The following is a 15,885-nucleotide window of genomic DNA, read 5'->3' on the forward strand; positions in this document are numbered from 1 at the left end:
TCACGTGTGGTAGTGGTAGGTGGGCACGTACAGCGGCGCGGTGAGGTAGCCCGGCGACACGCCGCCCGGGGACAGCACGCCGCCGCCCGACACGCCCGTCACGCCGCCCACGGCGCCCACGCCGCTCGCAACGGCGCCCACGCCGCCCACGCCCGTCACGCCGCTGCTGCTTCTGCAAATGAATACACAATAATCTTTTTGACAAAAAAGTCAAAAATCACAAAAATAAACTAAAAAGCGAAAAATAACACTGTATGTGCTACCTTCATCACTCACTTTGAAGGCGGTGCCAAGCGAGTGGCGTATTAATTAAAGCCCATTCAGAAAGACCCACGGGAAAGAACCGTCTGAAAATCGTAAAACTTTATTATTTAAACGGCTCGAGTTAATGCATCGCTGTTTTGGCACCGCCTTCAAAGTGATCAAAAGGTAACACGATGTTATGTTTGTTTTGTTTAGTTCTTCTCGTGATTTTTTTTTGTCAAAAAGATTTTATTTTTCTGTTTACGGGCAATTTTCATTGTTTTCATTTTAAGACAAATGCACTGCAACGGGACAATTAAATGGGACCAATCTGGAAGTATATGGTTTTCAAACAAAAAAAAAATCACAATTGGTTAACAAATCACGAATCACGTTAATGATTGAAGATGTCAAATAATTAGAAATGTCGAGCACAGTTCAACGTATATGCCGCTAATACTCACTTGTAGTGCGGATGCGGGTGCGGATGCGCGTGCGCGTGCGGGTGCGCGTGGGGATGCCACGCGTGCGCGTGCTTGTGCGCGGCGGGCGGGCCCACGTTCACGCTCACGCCCATGCCGCTCACGCCGCTCACGCTGACTCCGCTCACGGCGCCGCTCACGGGCAGGTACTCGCGACACCCGCCGCTCTGTAAAATATTGACATTTATATTAATACCGCGACGCCCGCGACTTCGTCCGCGTGGAATTTAGTTTTTCACAAATCCCTCGGGAACCATGGATATTTCCGGGATAAAAAGTAGTCTATGTGTTAATCCAGGCTATAAAATATCTTAATACTAAATTTCAGCTAATTAGGTTCAGTAGTTGAGGCGTGACTACAACGACATAAATAAAAACATAATCCCCTTTCGTTACTCGGGTGAAAAATAACGCATTATTAGGCCTTAGAACTAAAAAAATGTGTGAAGGGTCAACTCACACTATCTCTCTTGTTATGCTGCGTGGGCACGTACTGGTTGCACTGATAGTCGTTGGTCTGACGCACCGTTGAACCGCTCTGCAATAGACAAACCACATAATCTATAGTCATATCTTGAAAAAGACTATGGTGACAAATAATACAAACTTATAGAAAACGCTAACAAAGTAAACTCTCATTAAAAAAAAAGAGTGAGCTATAGATCACAGGCCTGAAGTAAAACTCTTTCAAAAATAAAAAAATAGCAATAGGTTCTTGTGTTCAAAGGGGATTGTATCAAAGTTCTCTAAGAACGCCATCTACTGTTAAAAAATAACAAACACTATTTTACTATGCCTGTAGGTGGCAGCATCTTGAAAGCCTCATTAACAAAAATAAAAAAAAAAAACAACGTACCCCCCAAGTCAAACGTGCGTAAAGAAAGTTTTCTACTCCCATTTTGTGATCTACTCAATATAAACCTCAAAACATATCACAAAGCTATTCATTTCTACAGGTCACTGTGGTAATGTTCATTACCACACGGGTAAATAGAAATGATAACAGGCCAGTAGACACTAAATCTAGGAGGCAATGCCGAGACTAAATTTAGCAGGCCACGCCGATACAAAATCGAGGAGGCCAGGCCCACAGCTATTATTACCAAGTTTTATTAATTCTTTCATCATGGTCATAGAAAAGTACTGTATGCCACTGCACGTAATTAGCCATTGTAGCACTCGTGCCACAATAGTCCTACGACTATAGAGATACTGACATTGTAGTGCGCAGCGGCGGCGTGGTCGTGGTGCTCGAGCTTGGCCTGCGCCTCCTGCTGCGCCAGCGCCAGCAGCCGCTTCTTCTGGCTCTGCGGCGTCGCCTGCGCGGGCGCGGGCGCCTGGCGCGGCGCGTGCTGCTGCGGCACGGCCTGCTGCGGCACTGCCTGCTGCGGCGCTGTTTGCTGCGGCGCTGGTTGCTGCAATTGCTGCTGTTGCTGCTAAATTAACATTCATCGTTATCGTTAACAGCATCTGCATGATGATTGTTCGAATATATAATAAGTTACCAAAGCGTTTAAGACAGGAGAACAATTTAATTAGTTTTAAATATAATCTGCGTAGCTTTCTCCTGGACAAAGCGTTTTATGACATAAATGAATTTTTAAATTTGACATTATAATATAAATTTATTCTTTTGACAATATGATTTAATTTATTTTTTGATTCATTAAATTTTTCAATTAGTTAATGTTGTTCTTCTATGCATTATTTAACTCTTTTATATTGAGTTAAAAAGTAATTTCTGGAATTATTTAAACGTAGATAACTAATTAATGTAATGTAAATCTAATAATATTTTGCATGCCGATCGGGCGTGATACAGAACAGATTATATTTATTTGTTAGATCTTGTAAACTGTATCAGCAAATAAAGGATTTGATATTTGACATTTGATATTAACACTTTGATGGGATAGTGGTAACCTTGCCTACTGCATCCAATGTCGCGGTTCTCAACACTGGTAAATAATATATCATTAACATGGATGTTTTCCAGTTAAATGGTGATGGTGTACCATTAAATCCAGCTCGGAAACTCTGCGGCATTTTATGTCCAAAATACCTCAATGCCTAAAGACAAGTCTTCAAACAGTGTATGCTACCAGTAATGAACTACAGAGCAACCGAGTTCAGGACCTCGTATAAGCTCGTAGAAGCTCGAAAAATTAAGAAGAGTTATCCAGCGAGCTATGAAGCAAGCTATGCTTGACATTTTTCTGCGTGATCGAATCAGAAATGAGGAGATCCGCAGAAGAACCAGTCACTGACATAGCTCAACGAGTCGCGAAGCTGAAGTGGCAATGGGCGAGGCACATAGAATGAAGAACCGATAGAGTTCCAAGGTGCTACATTGGCGTAATGCATTGTTCGACCCCTCACAGAATAAACCGATGACGTCAATCGGTGAGCCGCTAGATGCTGTCGGCTCGAGGCCATAGTGTTTGGAAGTCCATGCAAAAGGCAATTTTGTCGCAAAAAGCCCTATTACTAAAACAGTTGTTCATAGCATTAGACGAGATTTAAAAAGTGCTTGTAAACTAAGTCTACTTGAAATAAATGTATTTATACTTCGCTCACCCCGTGGTGGTGATGACACGGCTGGTGATGCGGCTCGTGCTTGACGTGCCGCTCGTCGCGCGGCGTGCGCGCGTTGCAGATCACGCCGCCGCCGGTCGCCACGCTGCCGCCCGTCGCCACGGTACCGCTCGTCACCACGGCGCCCATGTGCGCCGGCGGAGCGCACTCGCCACTACCTGCGAATATTTACTACTATAAACGAGTTCCTCGGTGGTATTATCATTATTATTTATGTTTTTGTGTGTAAGGGTATAAATATGAGGGTATTTGATGAATTGAGCTCAGTTGATTGATAGGCAGCGTGACACCGTCATGCTGCTAGTCGCTTAGTGTGTTAATGTTTTGTCGTGTGACCCGTGCGCAATAATTTGACACTTGTCTACCATACAAACACAGTACAAACATCATTCTAGCCTGGTGTCAAGTTAATCCACTCGAGCAGCAGAGCTCGATTGATACACTTGTTGGTAATGAAAAAAAAATAATACAGCTATGTTACTTCACCGCTTTGGTACACCGGCGAACATTTTGCCCTCGAAGAGTGATAAAAATGTATTTTTCTTCAAGAAACATACTTTTCTGAAACTAATTATTTAACCAGATCCTAATTTATACATAATTTTATCATAATTTCCATATACTTCTATATGTATACCTGGGTTCCCTGGGCCGTCGTTATATGAGCCGGTGGGCACTATATGTTGCTGTGGTGCTCCGGTGGAGTACGTACCTCTGTTGGGGCGCGGCTCGGTGTCGTCGTCCGAGTCGGAGATGGTGATGACGGAGACGGCGGGCGAGGGCGTGTCGCGGATGGTGATGGTGTGCGCGCCGGTGCTGCCGCAGCCCGCGTCCCCCGCCTACTTTATGTTGCTGTGGTGCTCCGGTGGAGTACGTACCTCTGTTGGGGCGCGGCTCGGCGTCGTCGTCCGAGTCGGAGATGGTGATGACGGAGACGGCGGGCGAGGGCGTGTCGCGGATGGTGATGGTGTGCGCGCCGGTGCTGCCGCAGCCCGCGTCCCCCGCCTACTTTATGTTGCTGTGGTGCTCCGGTGGAGTACGTACCTCTGTTGGGGCGCGGCTCAGCGTCGTCGTCCGAGTCGGAGATGGTGATGACGGAGACGGCGGGCGAGGGCGTGTCGCGGATGGTGATGGTGTGCGCGCCGGTGCTGCCGCAGCCCGCGTCCCACGCGCCCGCGCCCGCGCCCGTGACCACCGCCGGCACGTTGTTGCGCACCCTGTATATATCACAAAATATGTACAATTGTACAAGGTACAATAACATTTATTTTTCAAAATATTTTTTTTTTCTAAAATAGTAAAAATTCACTAAAATCTTATTGAATTATTTAGACTCAGTCAGTGAATTTTTTACGTCAAAGGAGATGTACGAAATAGGGCTAATTTTTCTTTTCCATTCTAATGAAGTAATCTCCAACTCTTTGGAAAATATAAACATACGTGTGATCGTGGTGTCGGTGTCGGGAGGGCGGCGTGCCCTCCTTCACTCGCTTCTTGACGGGCGACAGCTGCGTAGTCGCCTCCTTCTTACCGCCACTGCTTGCCATACTGGGGAACGAGATAGAACATTGCTTTAGTGCAGTGATTCCCAAAGTGGTCTACATAGACCCCTGTGTATCAGTGGAATTCATAGACGTTGTAAGACACCCCCAGGGGATCATTCAGATAGATAGGTAGAGTAGGGTTAGAGAATAAGTGCACTTATGTCAAAACGAAGCTTGACCGGGCCCGCTAGTTCTCAAATAAATAGAGGCTAAATTCGACACTCAGCAGCTGAATGATCGCCTGGGGGTGCCCCTACTATGTCTATGAATTCCATTGTATGACAACCGCCAAGGGGTCTACGTCAGCGAAAAAAAATTTGGGGGTCCATGAAATGAAAATGGGGGTCCACGATAGTGGATCTTAACACTTACACTGATAGTACTATTTTCTTACATCGTATTATCTTATATCTTTATTATTAAATCATCAGGTTCATCCTTCTCACTAAAAATATTGACTTATTGCTTATGTTATTTTATTTATAGTTTATTTTATGTTTATTTAAGGTTACGTATATTTTACATAACAGATACAAAATATGATTTTGAGTAGTTTTAATTTAAATTCAATTAATAAATGTATAAATTAACATGTGTTTTTACTTTAAGTTTTTAACACTAAACTTCACTACAGTTAGAAATTTACAGGAAATGAATATCAGGTAAGTAGGGATCTACCCAACACGAAAAAACATGGCAAGGGGTCTACAACACCAAAAAATTTTGGGAACTCTGCTTTAGTAGACCCTGGGGGTCCGAGATTACGTGTATGGGGGTCCGCGGTGTCATCTCTGGACCATACATAAATGCTAATATCTCGTAATCGCTACGCTTTATTAAAGCGAGCAGATTTTTTTATTTTCTGATGACAGCACAGATATTAGAAATGATTGAAACTGGCTAGCATATGTTTTTTACTTTGTTTACCTCTGCCTTCGCACACTACATACAGGTGAAGTAATATTTGAAGTATTGGACCACTTTATTCCACTCATGAAATTATTTACCAAATTTCAGCTAATTCGGTTCAGTAGTCGAGGCGTGAAAGAGTAACAAACATTCATATCATTAAAATCATCAGTTTTCGTGATCAATCAGTTTTCGTCGTCAAATCTCGGGAAACCAGAGTAAAATCTATTTCCATTACAAATTTCAGCTAAATCGCTTCAGTAGTAGCGGCGTTATAGAGTAACAAACATCCAAACATCCATACAAACTTTCGCGTTTATAATATTAGTAGGATAATAAAGGCCCATTTTGGGATATATCATTGAATTTTCTGGTTTTACTATATGTGTTGTATTGAATTGGTAAACGCACCTGTATTGGTGCGTCTGGTGATGCGGTTGGTAGTGCGGCACGGCGCTCGTCTGTTGCTTTGTCGATCTGTACAAATACACCATCATCATTATCAACCCATATTCGGCTCACTGCTGAGCTCGAGTCTCCTCTCAGGAAGAGAGGGGTTAGGCCAATAGTCCACCACGCTGGCCCAATGCGGATTGGCAGACTTCACACACGCAGAGAATTAAGAAAATTATCTGATGTGCAGGTTTCTTCAAGATATACATATAACAATCAATATTTATTTTATATGTATTATAGCTTGATTATTTTTCTTTTTATTCGGTACAAGTTAGCCCTCGACTACAATCTCACCTGATGGTAAGTGATGATGCAGTCTAAGATGGAAGCGGGCTAACTTGTTAGGAGGTGGATGAAAATATGTGTCACTAGGTGGACGGGGGACAGCAAGAGGGTTGCAGGGAGCCGCTGGATGCTGGCGGTTCGAGACTGTTGTGTTTGGAAGTCTATGCAAGAGGCCTATGTCCAGCAGGGACCGCCTCCGTGGCGCATTGGTCTGCGCGGTGGATTTACAAGACGGATGTCCTGGGTTCGATCCGGCTGGGCTGATTGAGATTTTCTTATCTTACCGTTCAAAATTTCAAGTACAATGCCAAATTATCCTAAAACACTTTTTTTGTTTCGTTTCTTTTATACTTTACAAATCCTTGACTGCAATCTCACCTGAAGATAAGATGCAATCTAAGATACAAGCGGGATAACCTGTTAGGTGTAGGATGAAAATCCACACCCTTCTTTCTTTCTTCTTTCTTCTGGGCCGTTTCCGCACTTAGCCAAGTGTTTGGCCGTTGTGCGTGATAGTAGTTACCCGGAGGGTGGTAAATCAGCCCAGCCGGGGATCGAACCAATTGCAGCGCATACCACTGTGCCACGGAGGTAGTCTGCCGACTGATCTCATGAGAACTACAGAACAAACAAAACAAATGTCTCACCTCTTATGCGGATGGTGATGATGTGCGTGCGGATGGAAGTCCCACACGTCGGGCTCGGGCAGCGGCGCGGGCTCCACGATGAGCGGCGCGCGCCACTCGCCCACGTCGCCCACGCCCACGCCGACGCCCACGCCGCCCACGCCCACGCCGCTCACGCCGTGCTGGTGGTGGGCGGCCGCCGCTGCCGCTGCCGCAGCGGCTAACTGCTGTACCTGCGACCGTAATGGATAATTGTCAATCGTGATCAGTAGATGATATTCATACATAATTAACTATATTATTGGAGGAAACACTACTAGTATGGAACTCGAATACATTTATGGAACATTAGGTAAAGAAAATTATTTTTTCTGTCACTAAGAAGCTGCATGGTCAACAATCTTGCCTGTCCCCAAATTGGGGATAAATTAAAGATAAAAAAGTAATGCTTAAAGTAGAATTACCAAGTATTTTTTCGATATAAGTAAAAGTTGCCAGGTGGTTAGGGTAGGTAGGTTGGTAGGTTAGGGTAGGCTGGGGCTAGGGATTCCCTTTTGATATTTTTTAGATTTTACAAAAAAGCATTGAGGAATGTTAAAAACCAATTATGATTAACAGATAAATCATTGTAGAAGTTAAAAAAATATCAATACATTTTGTAAAAATTAAATTTTCTGTTGCCTGACTCAGTTTCTGTACACTGGACTTCATCATAATATGTAGAAGAAATATTAAGAGGATTTACATCAAAACAGAACCTGTAGCTATTTGGCACGTCGATTCTTTATCTATAATCGCAAAGCTCCGAAACTTTCATGAGAATGACGTTCGTTATCGACAGGTCACGTGCTCATGTTATCGATCGGATTTGTCATTCCCATACACATATGTAGTTTTCGAAGCGTTAGCGTTTATAGAAAGAGCATCGACGTGTCATATGGCTACAGAGCCTGTATAGTCTGGCAAGTTCGTTAATGACACTCCCATGATATGCGTGCGACGGGGGGAAAGACTGCGCAGGAGTGAAATCGATCGTAGATCGTTAGATGGGCCTCAAAGCGGAATTGTCATTGGTTTCGCACATTGAGTACGTCATCACTCGTAACACATTTCTCTTTATTCATGCTGTGGCTTGTGTTTTACATTTCCAAAATGAACACGAAGGCATAATTAAGAAATTAAAATAAGAAAATACAGTAAATACTTTTTTAAGTCCACGTCCACTCACAGCATGCATTTGTTAGGTACTAAGATAAGATGTGCGTGCACGTCTTTAATATTGAGGGGCCCATCTAACGATTTACATCGATTGCCAGGCTATAATAATAATACTTTTTTTTTTTTTCGGTCACGGCGGCTAATCTCATGGTGAGATTAACCATGTACGCAGGAGATATTATAGTGCACAAGTGTATGCGCAAGCACAGGTGCACTCTCTCTTCCCTCACTCTCGAAATCCGATGTGACGGCAGACCGACACGACCGGTGAGAGATCAGGCGCAGGACGTGCTCTCCGAGGCACGGGGGTGTACTAACACCGCCAACTTCCCAACTCCAGGCTGCAGGCTCCAGGCTATTAAGATTTTCCTTGTAAGAAAAATCCCAATTTGTTTTTTTTGTTGGCCTGACCCGGGATTCGAACCCTGGACCGACAAGTTCGCCAGGCTATGGTACAGTAAGAGTCACCTGATAGGCGGGCTGGCAGAGGATGGAGGAGACGAACTGGTGCGGAAAAGGCTCCGCCGCGCGCGTCGCGTACTGCCGCGCGCCGCCCACCGCCACGCGCCCGCCGCTGTACAGCTGGTACTGCACACAAAACAACACGTACAAAATAAATAAAAATATTTATTTATTTATTTCAAATTTTTGTATAGACAAGCATAAATTAAGTCTGACCGTGAGTATACAAGTGAACACACACTTAATAATAATGATAACAATAAAGCCTTTTTATTTCCTATAAACCTTAAAACTAATTACAATATATTTGAAGTTTTTACCTAAACTGTGTTAGTAATACTAAATAATGATTATTTCTCATTTATTTATTACTACTTCTTTTTTTTTTAATTTTTAACAATATATACATATAAGTATAAAATACGAAACATTATTAATAATTTATAAAAAAAATAACCCTCCCGCTGCGGGACATTTGAGTGCCCAAGCAACCGGTGGTCAGGGCTCCAGAGTGAGGAACCTGCTCACAATACGCGTCGTCTCAAGAATCACTGCCTTTTGTATCCGACTCTTGATCCAACAATTAAGCGAAAGCTTCTTAAGGTGTTGGTCGAAGCTTTTCGCTATAAGACCATTGACTGAAACAACTATCGGGACAATAATCAAATAATAATAACAAATATTAATAATGATTATTAATATTTGTGATAATTTTTAATTTTTTTTTATTATTATAGGAATCCCTTTGGTAGGGTATAGGCCTCCAATTTCTCTCTTTCATGCGCTATTTAATCCAATTTTCCCCGCACACTTATCAGTTGTAATTTTAGGGTAGTTGACTCATATCAAATTTAATATAAACAACATTAATTTCGTGTAGCACATGCAATAACGGTCCGAAATATATCGATATTAATTAATATAAAATTGAGGGATTTTTATAAAACTCAATTGAAATATCATGTTATTGTTTCAAATTTTCCAAACGTCAAAAACGCTGTCCATTTTGTGACGTCACAGTGTTACTTGATGTACTAAACATCAAAATAATTGTTAACTAATATTTTTGTCAAACGCTCCGTTTGTAAGGAATTTTTTTTTGATTGATATAGTGACGTCATGAAACAGTAGAAATATTAGGCGTTTTTGGCTCGTATTGTCAAAACATATTTAAAACCTAAAATTTTCATGTAATCACGTTTCGAAAAATATGAAATAATTTTTTTCAATTTAGTAGAATCTCATGCAATCTCGCACACTTCTCTGGTTTGAAATGTCTGAATCTGGAAGCCACCACAGAAATCCTAAACTATGAATCCTAAACGGATACGTGACATGAAGATTGAGTGCGTTCGACGTTTTCGGCTCGGATTAATGTGCGTTCACCATAAGTGACAACCACCGATTCAAAAAGCAGATTCCACCGAGAAGAGCCCAAAGAACCCAGCAGATAATAATGATAATTATTTCTTTTTTGGTCTCTGTTTTATGCTCTCTCTAATATTTTGTCCAAAAACACACTATCCCCCGAGGGATACAAAAATCTTGTACAAGCGAACAAAGTCAAATGTTACATACCAAGTTGTCATAAGGTGCGGCCCGTAACCTCTGCTGGTTTATAGTCAGAGCCAGGTGGTGGGCGGACGGAGCCGCGGGCGCGACCACGCCGCTCACATACTCGCCGCCGCCGACGCCCACGCCCACGCCGCCCACGCCGCCCACACCGCCCACGCCTCCGACACCGCCCACGCCACCGACCCCGCTGCCACTGCGACGACATACCTGGAGAACCACAAGTGTTGTCGTTTAAGTGCTGTTCATGATAATTTATTATAAGAATGCTGTGGTCACACCAAGAAGGTGCAATCGTATTTATTACATTTTATATATGTTATTGTAACATGATTGTAACCAGTTTTGTGATCCAAATAAAAAAATGCAGAATGGACTTGAAAATCGTCACATAACGAAAGCGCGTTAAACACACAAATACAACAGTTAAGGTTAAATATGTGTGTTTAACGCTTTTTGTGTGTTAACATGTAAAGGGGAATAACCACCGGCCCATACAACGCCGGCGTATGAAACCCAGGTATACCCCCGTAGATGGAGATGATAATAACTATGATGTATAAATAAGGATCTGGTTAAATAATAGGCTTTAATAAAAGTATGTTCCATGATGAAAAATACAATTTTTATATCACTCTTCTAGAGCAAATTTTTCGCCGGTGTACCAAAGTGGTGAAGTAACATTTAAACGGTATTATTTTTATTTTTTGTATTATATTATTCTGTTATTAACAAGTTTAATAAACAAGAAAACGAACAACCAAATCAATCATAAATCTTCAAAAATATCGGAAAACTTAGACTTAGGTAAGGTCAACGATCTTAGCTTGTCCGTTGTGGACAAATTAAAAATGAATTAAAAATGTCGTAAAACGTTGTAGCAAACTTTTTTTTATTAAGTAATGATTTCATTATTAAAGTAGAATAATCAAGATTTTTTTAGATATAAGTAAACTGCCGGGTGGTTAGGGGAGGTCTGGGCCTGGATGGCCATTCCACTTTCATAAAAATGAACTTTTTTTTAAAAGCCGTTTTTTTTTTAAATTTTCGTACTCGTACTCGTAAAAATTCGTACCTCCATCATTTGTACGGAGGCCTTGACGTTGTTGCAGTGCGCGTAGTCGACCAGATGCGCGAGCGTCACGAACGCGTGGTTTAGAGCTTCGCCTGGTGTTATCCTTCGCTCCTGGAGTGAAGCACATGTTCATTTGCATTATATTAATACATAAGACTTTTTCTCATACTGATATAAAAAAAAAACATTGAAATCCGTACAGTAATTACGGGGAACTGTGACCATAAACGACATTGCATCACACTTATATTCACATATTCACTTACTTGATCCATAGTAAGCATTCTCTTCAGTAAGTCGATAAATTCCCTTCGGTCTGCTTTCTCTGCCAACAGTTGGCCTCCTTCAAGATCCGTTGGTACATTTACCTGAAATAGTAACACCACCAATGTCAAAATTTTCCAAAAAACATGAGACAGAATTTGTTATGTCGATGTAATTATTATTTATAACACACAAGCTTTGCTTTTTACTGATCCTAAAGGTGCCTAAAAGATTTCTATACTATAATTATTAAAAAAGTTATTAGTAAAGTTAAAGTGAAGTTATTAAAGAAAACCTAAATTCTAAATTCAGAAAAATCGCAGATTTTCTCTAGTTTGGTAATTTCTAAAAATTAACCAAGCTGGGACCTAATAATGAACCTTTAATTCATAAGCGACATAGATTGTTGTTATAAAATTATATATAACAATCGATTGTCAAAACTAAGTAACTTGCGTAGACAGAGAAAGAAATAGACGACTATTTAGCGTGCCTCCGTCAGGTCAAAAATATATTCCACTTTGAGGTGTATTTCCCACAAACATGAATTTTCCACCAATAATAATTTTTAAGTTTACTGGTAACTTTTAAGTTTCGGCTGTAATTTTATAGTCACACTAGATTTATACTTTTAATAAAGCATAAAATCTGAATGTCCATAATTGTCAAATCAGTTTGACCTGTCTGAAAAAAGAGCTTGCACCATTCCAATGAATATCAAATTGCCTAGTCTTGTTACTATACAGCGTACATATTCAAAGTCATTAATGTATTTCTAGTATTATTAGTTTACAATTACTTGAAATGTCAGATTATGTTATGACATTAAGTTAATAACATTTAAAATAAAATTAAGTAACAGAGTTGCCACATAACATATTTTCTTTTTAGATGAAATGCGATTTATTCGTCTATTATTTACCCTGTCTACGGTAACTTTTGAGTGTAAAGGCATGCACTGACTTGTCCAATGTCGTCGAGGCAGTTGAAGATGTACTTCCTCGCCTCCTTGCTCTTGATGCCGGTCTCCAGCTCGTGCTCCTCCGGTGTCTTGAGCCGCCAGAACGGGTACGTGCTGTCCACGTCGCGGTAGAAGAACTTCGCCGTCTTCGATGCGCTGCGGACAACATTCAATCAATATAATCATCAAACTTTGTGATAAATGATTAATGTCTTTAACTGGTTTTCGATATGCTCGATTATATTTTCTGAAAAATATTTTGCTTCAATAAATCAAGGTAAACTTCTAGTCTAACATGAGTGAATAGGCGTCTTCTACGCGCAATTTTAGTCGACTTCCAAAAAGGAAGAGGTTTCCTTAATAGAAACATACATTCGGCTGTAGGTATGTTTTTTTTTTATGTATGCCCAGCGATCATTCCTGGAACGATTTTGAAAATATTTTTTTAAGAACTCATCATTGCTTAGCATGATTGTAGTCAAGCGCAAGCCTGTCTATACTAATATTATAAAGCTGAAGTTTGTTTGTTTGAAAGCGCGAACCTCAGGAACTACTGGTTCGATTTGAAAATTTCTTTCAGTGTTAGATAGCCCATTTATTGAGGAAGGCTATAAGGCTATTATTATCCTCGTATTCCTACGGCAACGGAAACCACGCGTGTGAAACCACGCGGCATCAGCTAGTATAACATAAAAAAGGCACACGAGGCATATGGCTTCGTCTCAGTAGGGCTATTATATCTACTCAAATTGCCGGGTTCCATGTACCTACATTGATTTGTCCACGTGTTTCTAAGAAAAGGTCTTGACAAACAGATAATAAAGTCTATAAGAGTTCCGTTGTATTACTTACTTTAAGTTATCATCTACCAAACTATTGATAACCTAAATTGGACTCCGTGACACGAGAATGTAACACCACAATCTTCCCAACTCTATGCAAGACGCTTTTTTTAGAAGAAATAAGAAGAAAAGAATAGAAGAAGGTCAGTTCTTCTTAGTCCGACCTAGGAGGCTAGGACTCGCCCCAGAATCTAATCCTAAGTCTAAGTCAGATTTGAGATCTTCTTCTTCTTAATCGTACACTCTTGGCAAAGTGGTCGTGGTTGCAGCGATGAGCGACGCCTTCTGTGCAATGCTCCTCCACTTTTGGCGATTGGCTGCATTTTGAGTACACTCCGCCAAAGATGACTGTGTAGCAAGCAGCCTTAACTAAATCCGCCCAGCGGGTTGGAGATCTTCCTCTGGATCTTTTGCCTTGGACTAGCCCTTGCACTACCAACCGCTCTATTGAATCATGATTTCTGGAGATGTGGTCAAAGATTTGAGATGAGGAACCCTAAATATCACAATCTACAGTACTCACCTGTTGAGCATGTGCTCCGTGGGCAGGCCCTGCGTCTGCGAGATGTACCGGATCTGGTCGTACTCCGACGAGCCGGGGTACAGCGGCCAGCCCAGGAACAGCTCGGCCACCACGCAGCCCAATGACCACATGTCGATCGCCTCGCAGAACGCCAGCCCCAGGATTATCTCCGGTGCACTGGAATCATTCACATTTCATTATAAAATGTACACCCAAAAAAAACATTATTTAGTATTAGAAATCTGGTGCAGACTAATATCTTCATAATCATGACCATTAAAACCTGATGCTTTAGTCCAGGATTATCTTGAGAGTATTCTAAGAAAGCAGAACATCAATTTCACACTACAGAGCTAGACCTCCCTCCCTAAACGACAGGATATAAAGAACTCCAATGGCGATTAGTATCAGATGTTAATGATAATGACCGGAATTTCCCAATTCCGAACATTTCCTAAAAGTCCTTTTTTCAAGGTCGCGGAAAATGCACATAGACAATCTTGAAAATTTGAAATTAAATTTTTCTAGGCCCTACGTCATATCCAAAATTCTACTTTCTCGGTTCATTTGCATTCCCAAAAGTATATTATAACAACTGGACTAAAGGAAGCCCTTTTTTTTAAATTTAACTGTTTCTTTCGTACGAAAAATATTACCACATGATTATGTGGAAAAAATTACTACATGATTATGCGGAAGTTTCGCTTTCGGCCGAAACTGAGACTGAAGCGGAAATTCGTTTAGATTTTATATTTCGGTTTCTGCTATGCAATGGTGATAACTGTGATGCTAACGCTACATAACGCCCTCGCGCGGAGAAGCGGGAGGGGGGTCGAGTTTTGAGCAAAGCGCCAGCTTTATGCATCCCAGTAATAAGTAGCTCACACACTATAGGCTATGTTTGAAGATCCCTAGGTGGTGGAATGATGACCTCGCACTATAGAATGCAGTAATGGTCTCTGCTAGGTGGACAAATGACATCAAATGGGTAAAAGGAAACCACATTTCATGCTCAAGACCACAGATATAAGAGGTAACTAGATTTATAAAGTGTCAATTCTTTATATTGAAACCAGTGTACCCAGGGGCGTGGCCTAAATGGCTGTTTAATATTTGGTGAAAAATGAAAAATGTCACCCTTACTTTAGAGTTGAATATTATTTACTCCTTTTGTCACAGAACAAAACAAGACTGCTAGTACATGCGCGGACACGATTGCGTTGTTCCACATACCCGGGTGTACGCGGGCCACGCCCCGTTGCTACTTCTATTGCTAAAAGTGTTAGCTTTTAGCGTTGTCTGTTCTGTGCTCAAGACTGTTTTTGGAAGTCCATGCAAGAGGGCCATGTCCAACAGTGGATGTCCATGGACTCACCGGTAGTATCTGCTCTGCAGGTAGGTGTTGCAGACGGCCTTGCTGACGTGCGACGCGCTCCCGAAGTCGATGACCTTGACCCGGTAGGGCTGCCGCGCGGGCTCCACCAGCATTATGTTCTCTGGCTTCAGGTCCGCGTGGATCAGTCCCAGTTGCTGCAACCAATGAGGTAATAAATTATACAGAGGCCCCTTATAAGAAAACTCAGAGACACTCAGCGGACAGTAGATAGAGCTACGCGCTATGTGTTTTAATCGGAAATGAGGTAAATACCAATAATCAATGAATTGTAAAGCTAAAGTGACAATGTCGAATAGATATTTGCCAACTTGAGTTCCTAGGGTGACGATGACCCCACATAGGATAGCACTTACCAACTGATCAACTTACCAACTGACGAAGTAAAATGTGTTATAAGTTAAAAGGAGCCACTGGCCACAGGCGGCACAGAGC

The 15,885-nt window shown here is 41.6% G+C and overlaps 1 protein-coding gene across 2 annotated transcripts in view; it reads right to left on the bottom strand.

Moving 5' to 3' along the window:
- The window catches only part of LOC112051088 (homeodomain-interacting protein kinase 2), a 41,748-nt gene that overhangs the window by 9,545 nt on the left and 16,318 nt on the right, over positions 1 to 15,885 (bottom strand). Inside the window, exons 6-21 of one of the 2 annotated variants that reach the window (XM_052888685.1) lie at positions 15,433 to 15,587; positions 14,058 to 14,234; positions 12,695 to 12,848; positions 11,734 to 11,835; positions 11,468 to 11,578; positions 10,399 to 10,602; positions 8,827 to 8,946; positions 7,162 to 7,373; positions 6,185 to 6,250; positions 4,761 to 4,868; positions 4,365 to 4,537; positions 3,303 to 3,478; positions 1,943 to 2,158; positions 1,186 to 1,263; positions 708 to 892; positions 5 to 172 (exon numbers count right to left, since the gene is read on the bottom strand). In XM_052888685.1, coding sequence (XP_052744645.1) covers positions 5 to 172; positions 708 to 892; positions 1,186 to 1,263; positions 1,943 to 2,158; positions 3,303 to 3,478; positions 4,365 to 4,537; positions 4,761 to 4,868; positions 6,185 to 6,250; positions 7,162 to 7,373; positions 8,827 to 8,946; positions 10,399 to 10,602; positions 11,468 to 11,578; positions 11,734 to 11,835; positions 12,695 to 12,848; positions 14,058 to 14,234; positions 15,433 to 15,587 — 2,405 coding nt within the window. Of the gene's footprint in view, positions 1 to 4; positions 173 to 707; positions 893 to 1,185; positions 1,264 to 1,942; positions 2,162 to 3,302; positions 3,479 to 4,364; positions 4,538 to 4,760; positions 4,869 to 6,184; positions 6,251 to 7,161; positions 7,374 to 8,826; positions 8,947 to 10,398; positions 10,603 to 11,467; positions 11,579 to 11,733; positions 11,836 to 12,694; positions 12,849 to 14,057; positions 14,235 to 15,432; positions 15,588 to 15,885 lie in introns of both variants that reach the window. The other variant, XM_052888684.1, reaches the window with a different exon arrangement.

Source organism: Bicyclus anynana, chromosome 23, assembly GCF_947172395.1.
Source record: "Bicyclus anynana chromosome 23, ilBicAnyn1.1, whole genome shotgun sequence".
Lineage (NCBI taxonomy): Eukaryota > Metazoa > Arthropoda > Insecta > Lepidoptera > Nymphalidae > Bicyclus > Bicyclus anynana.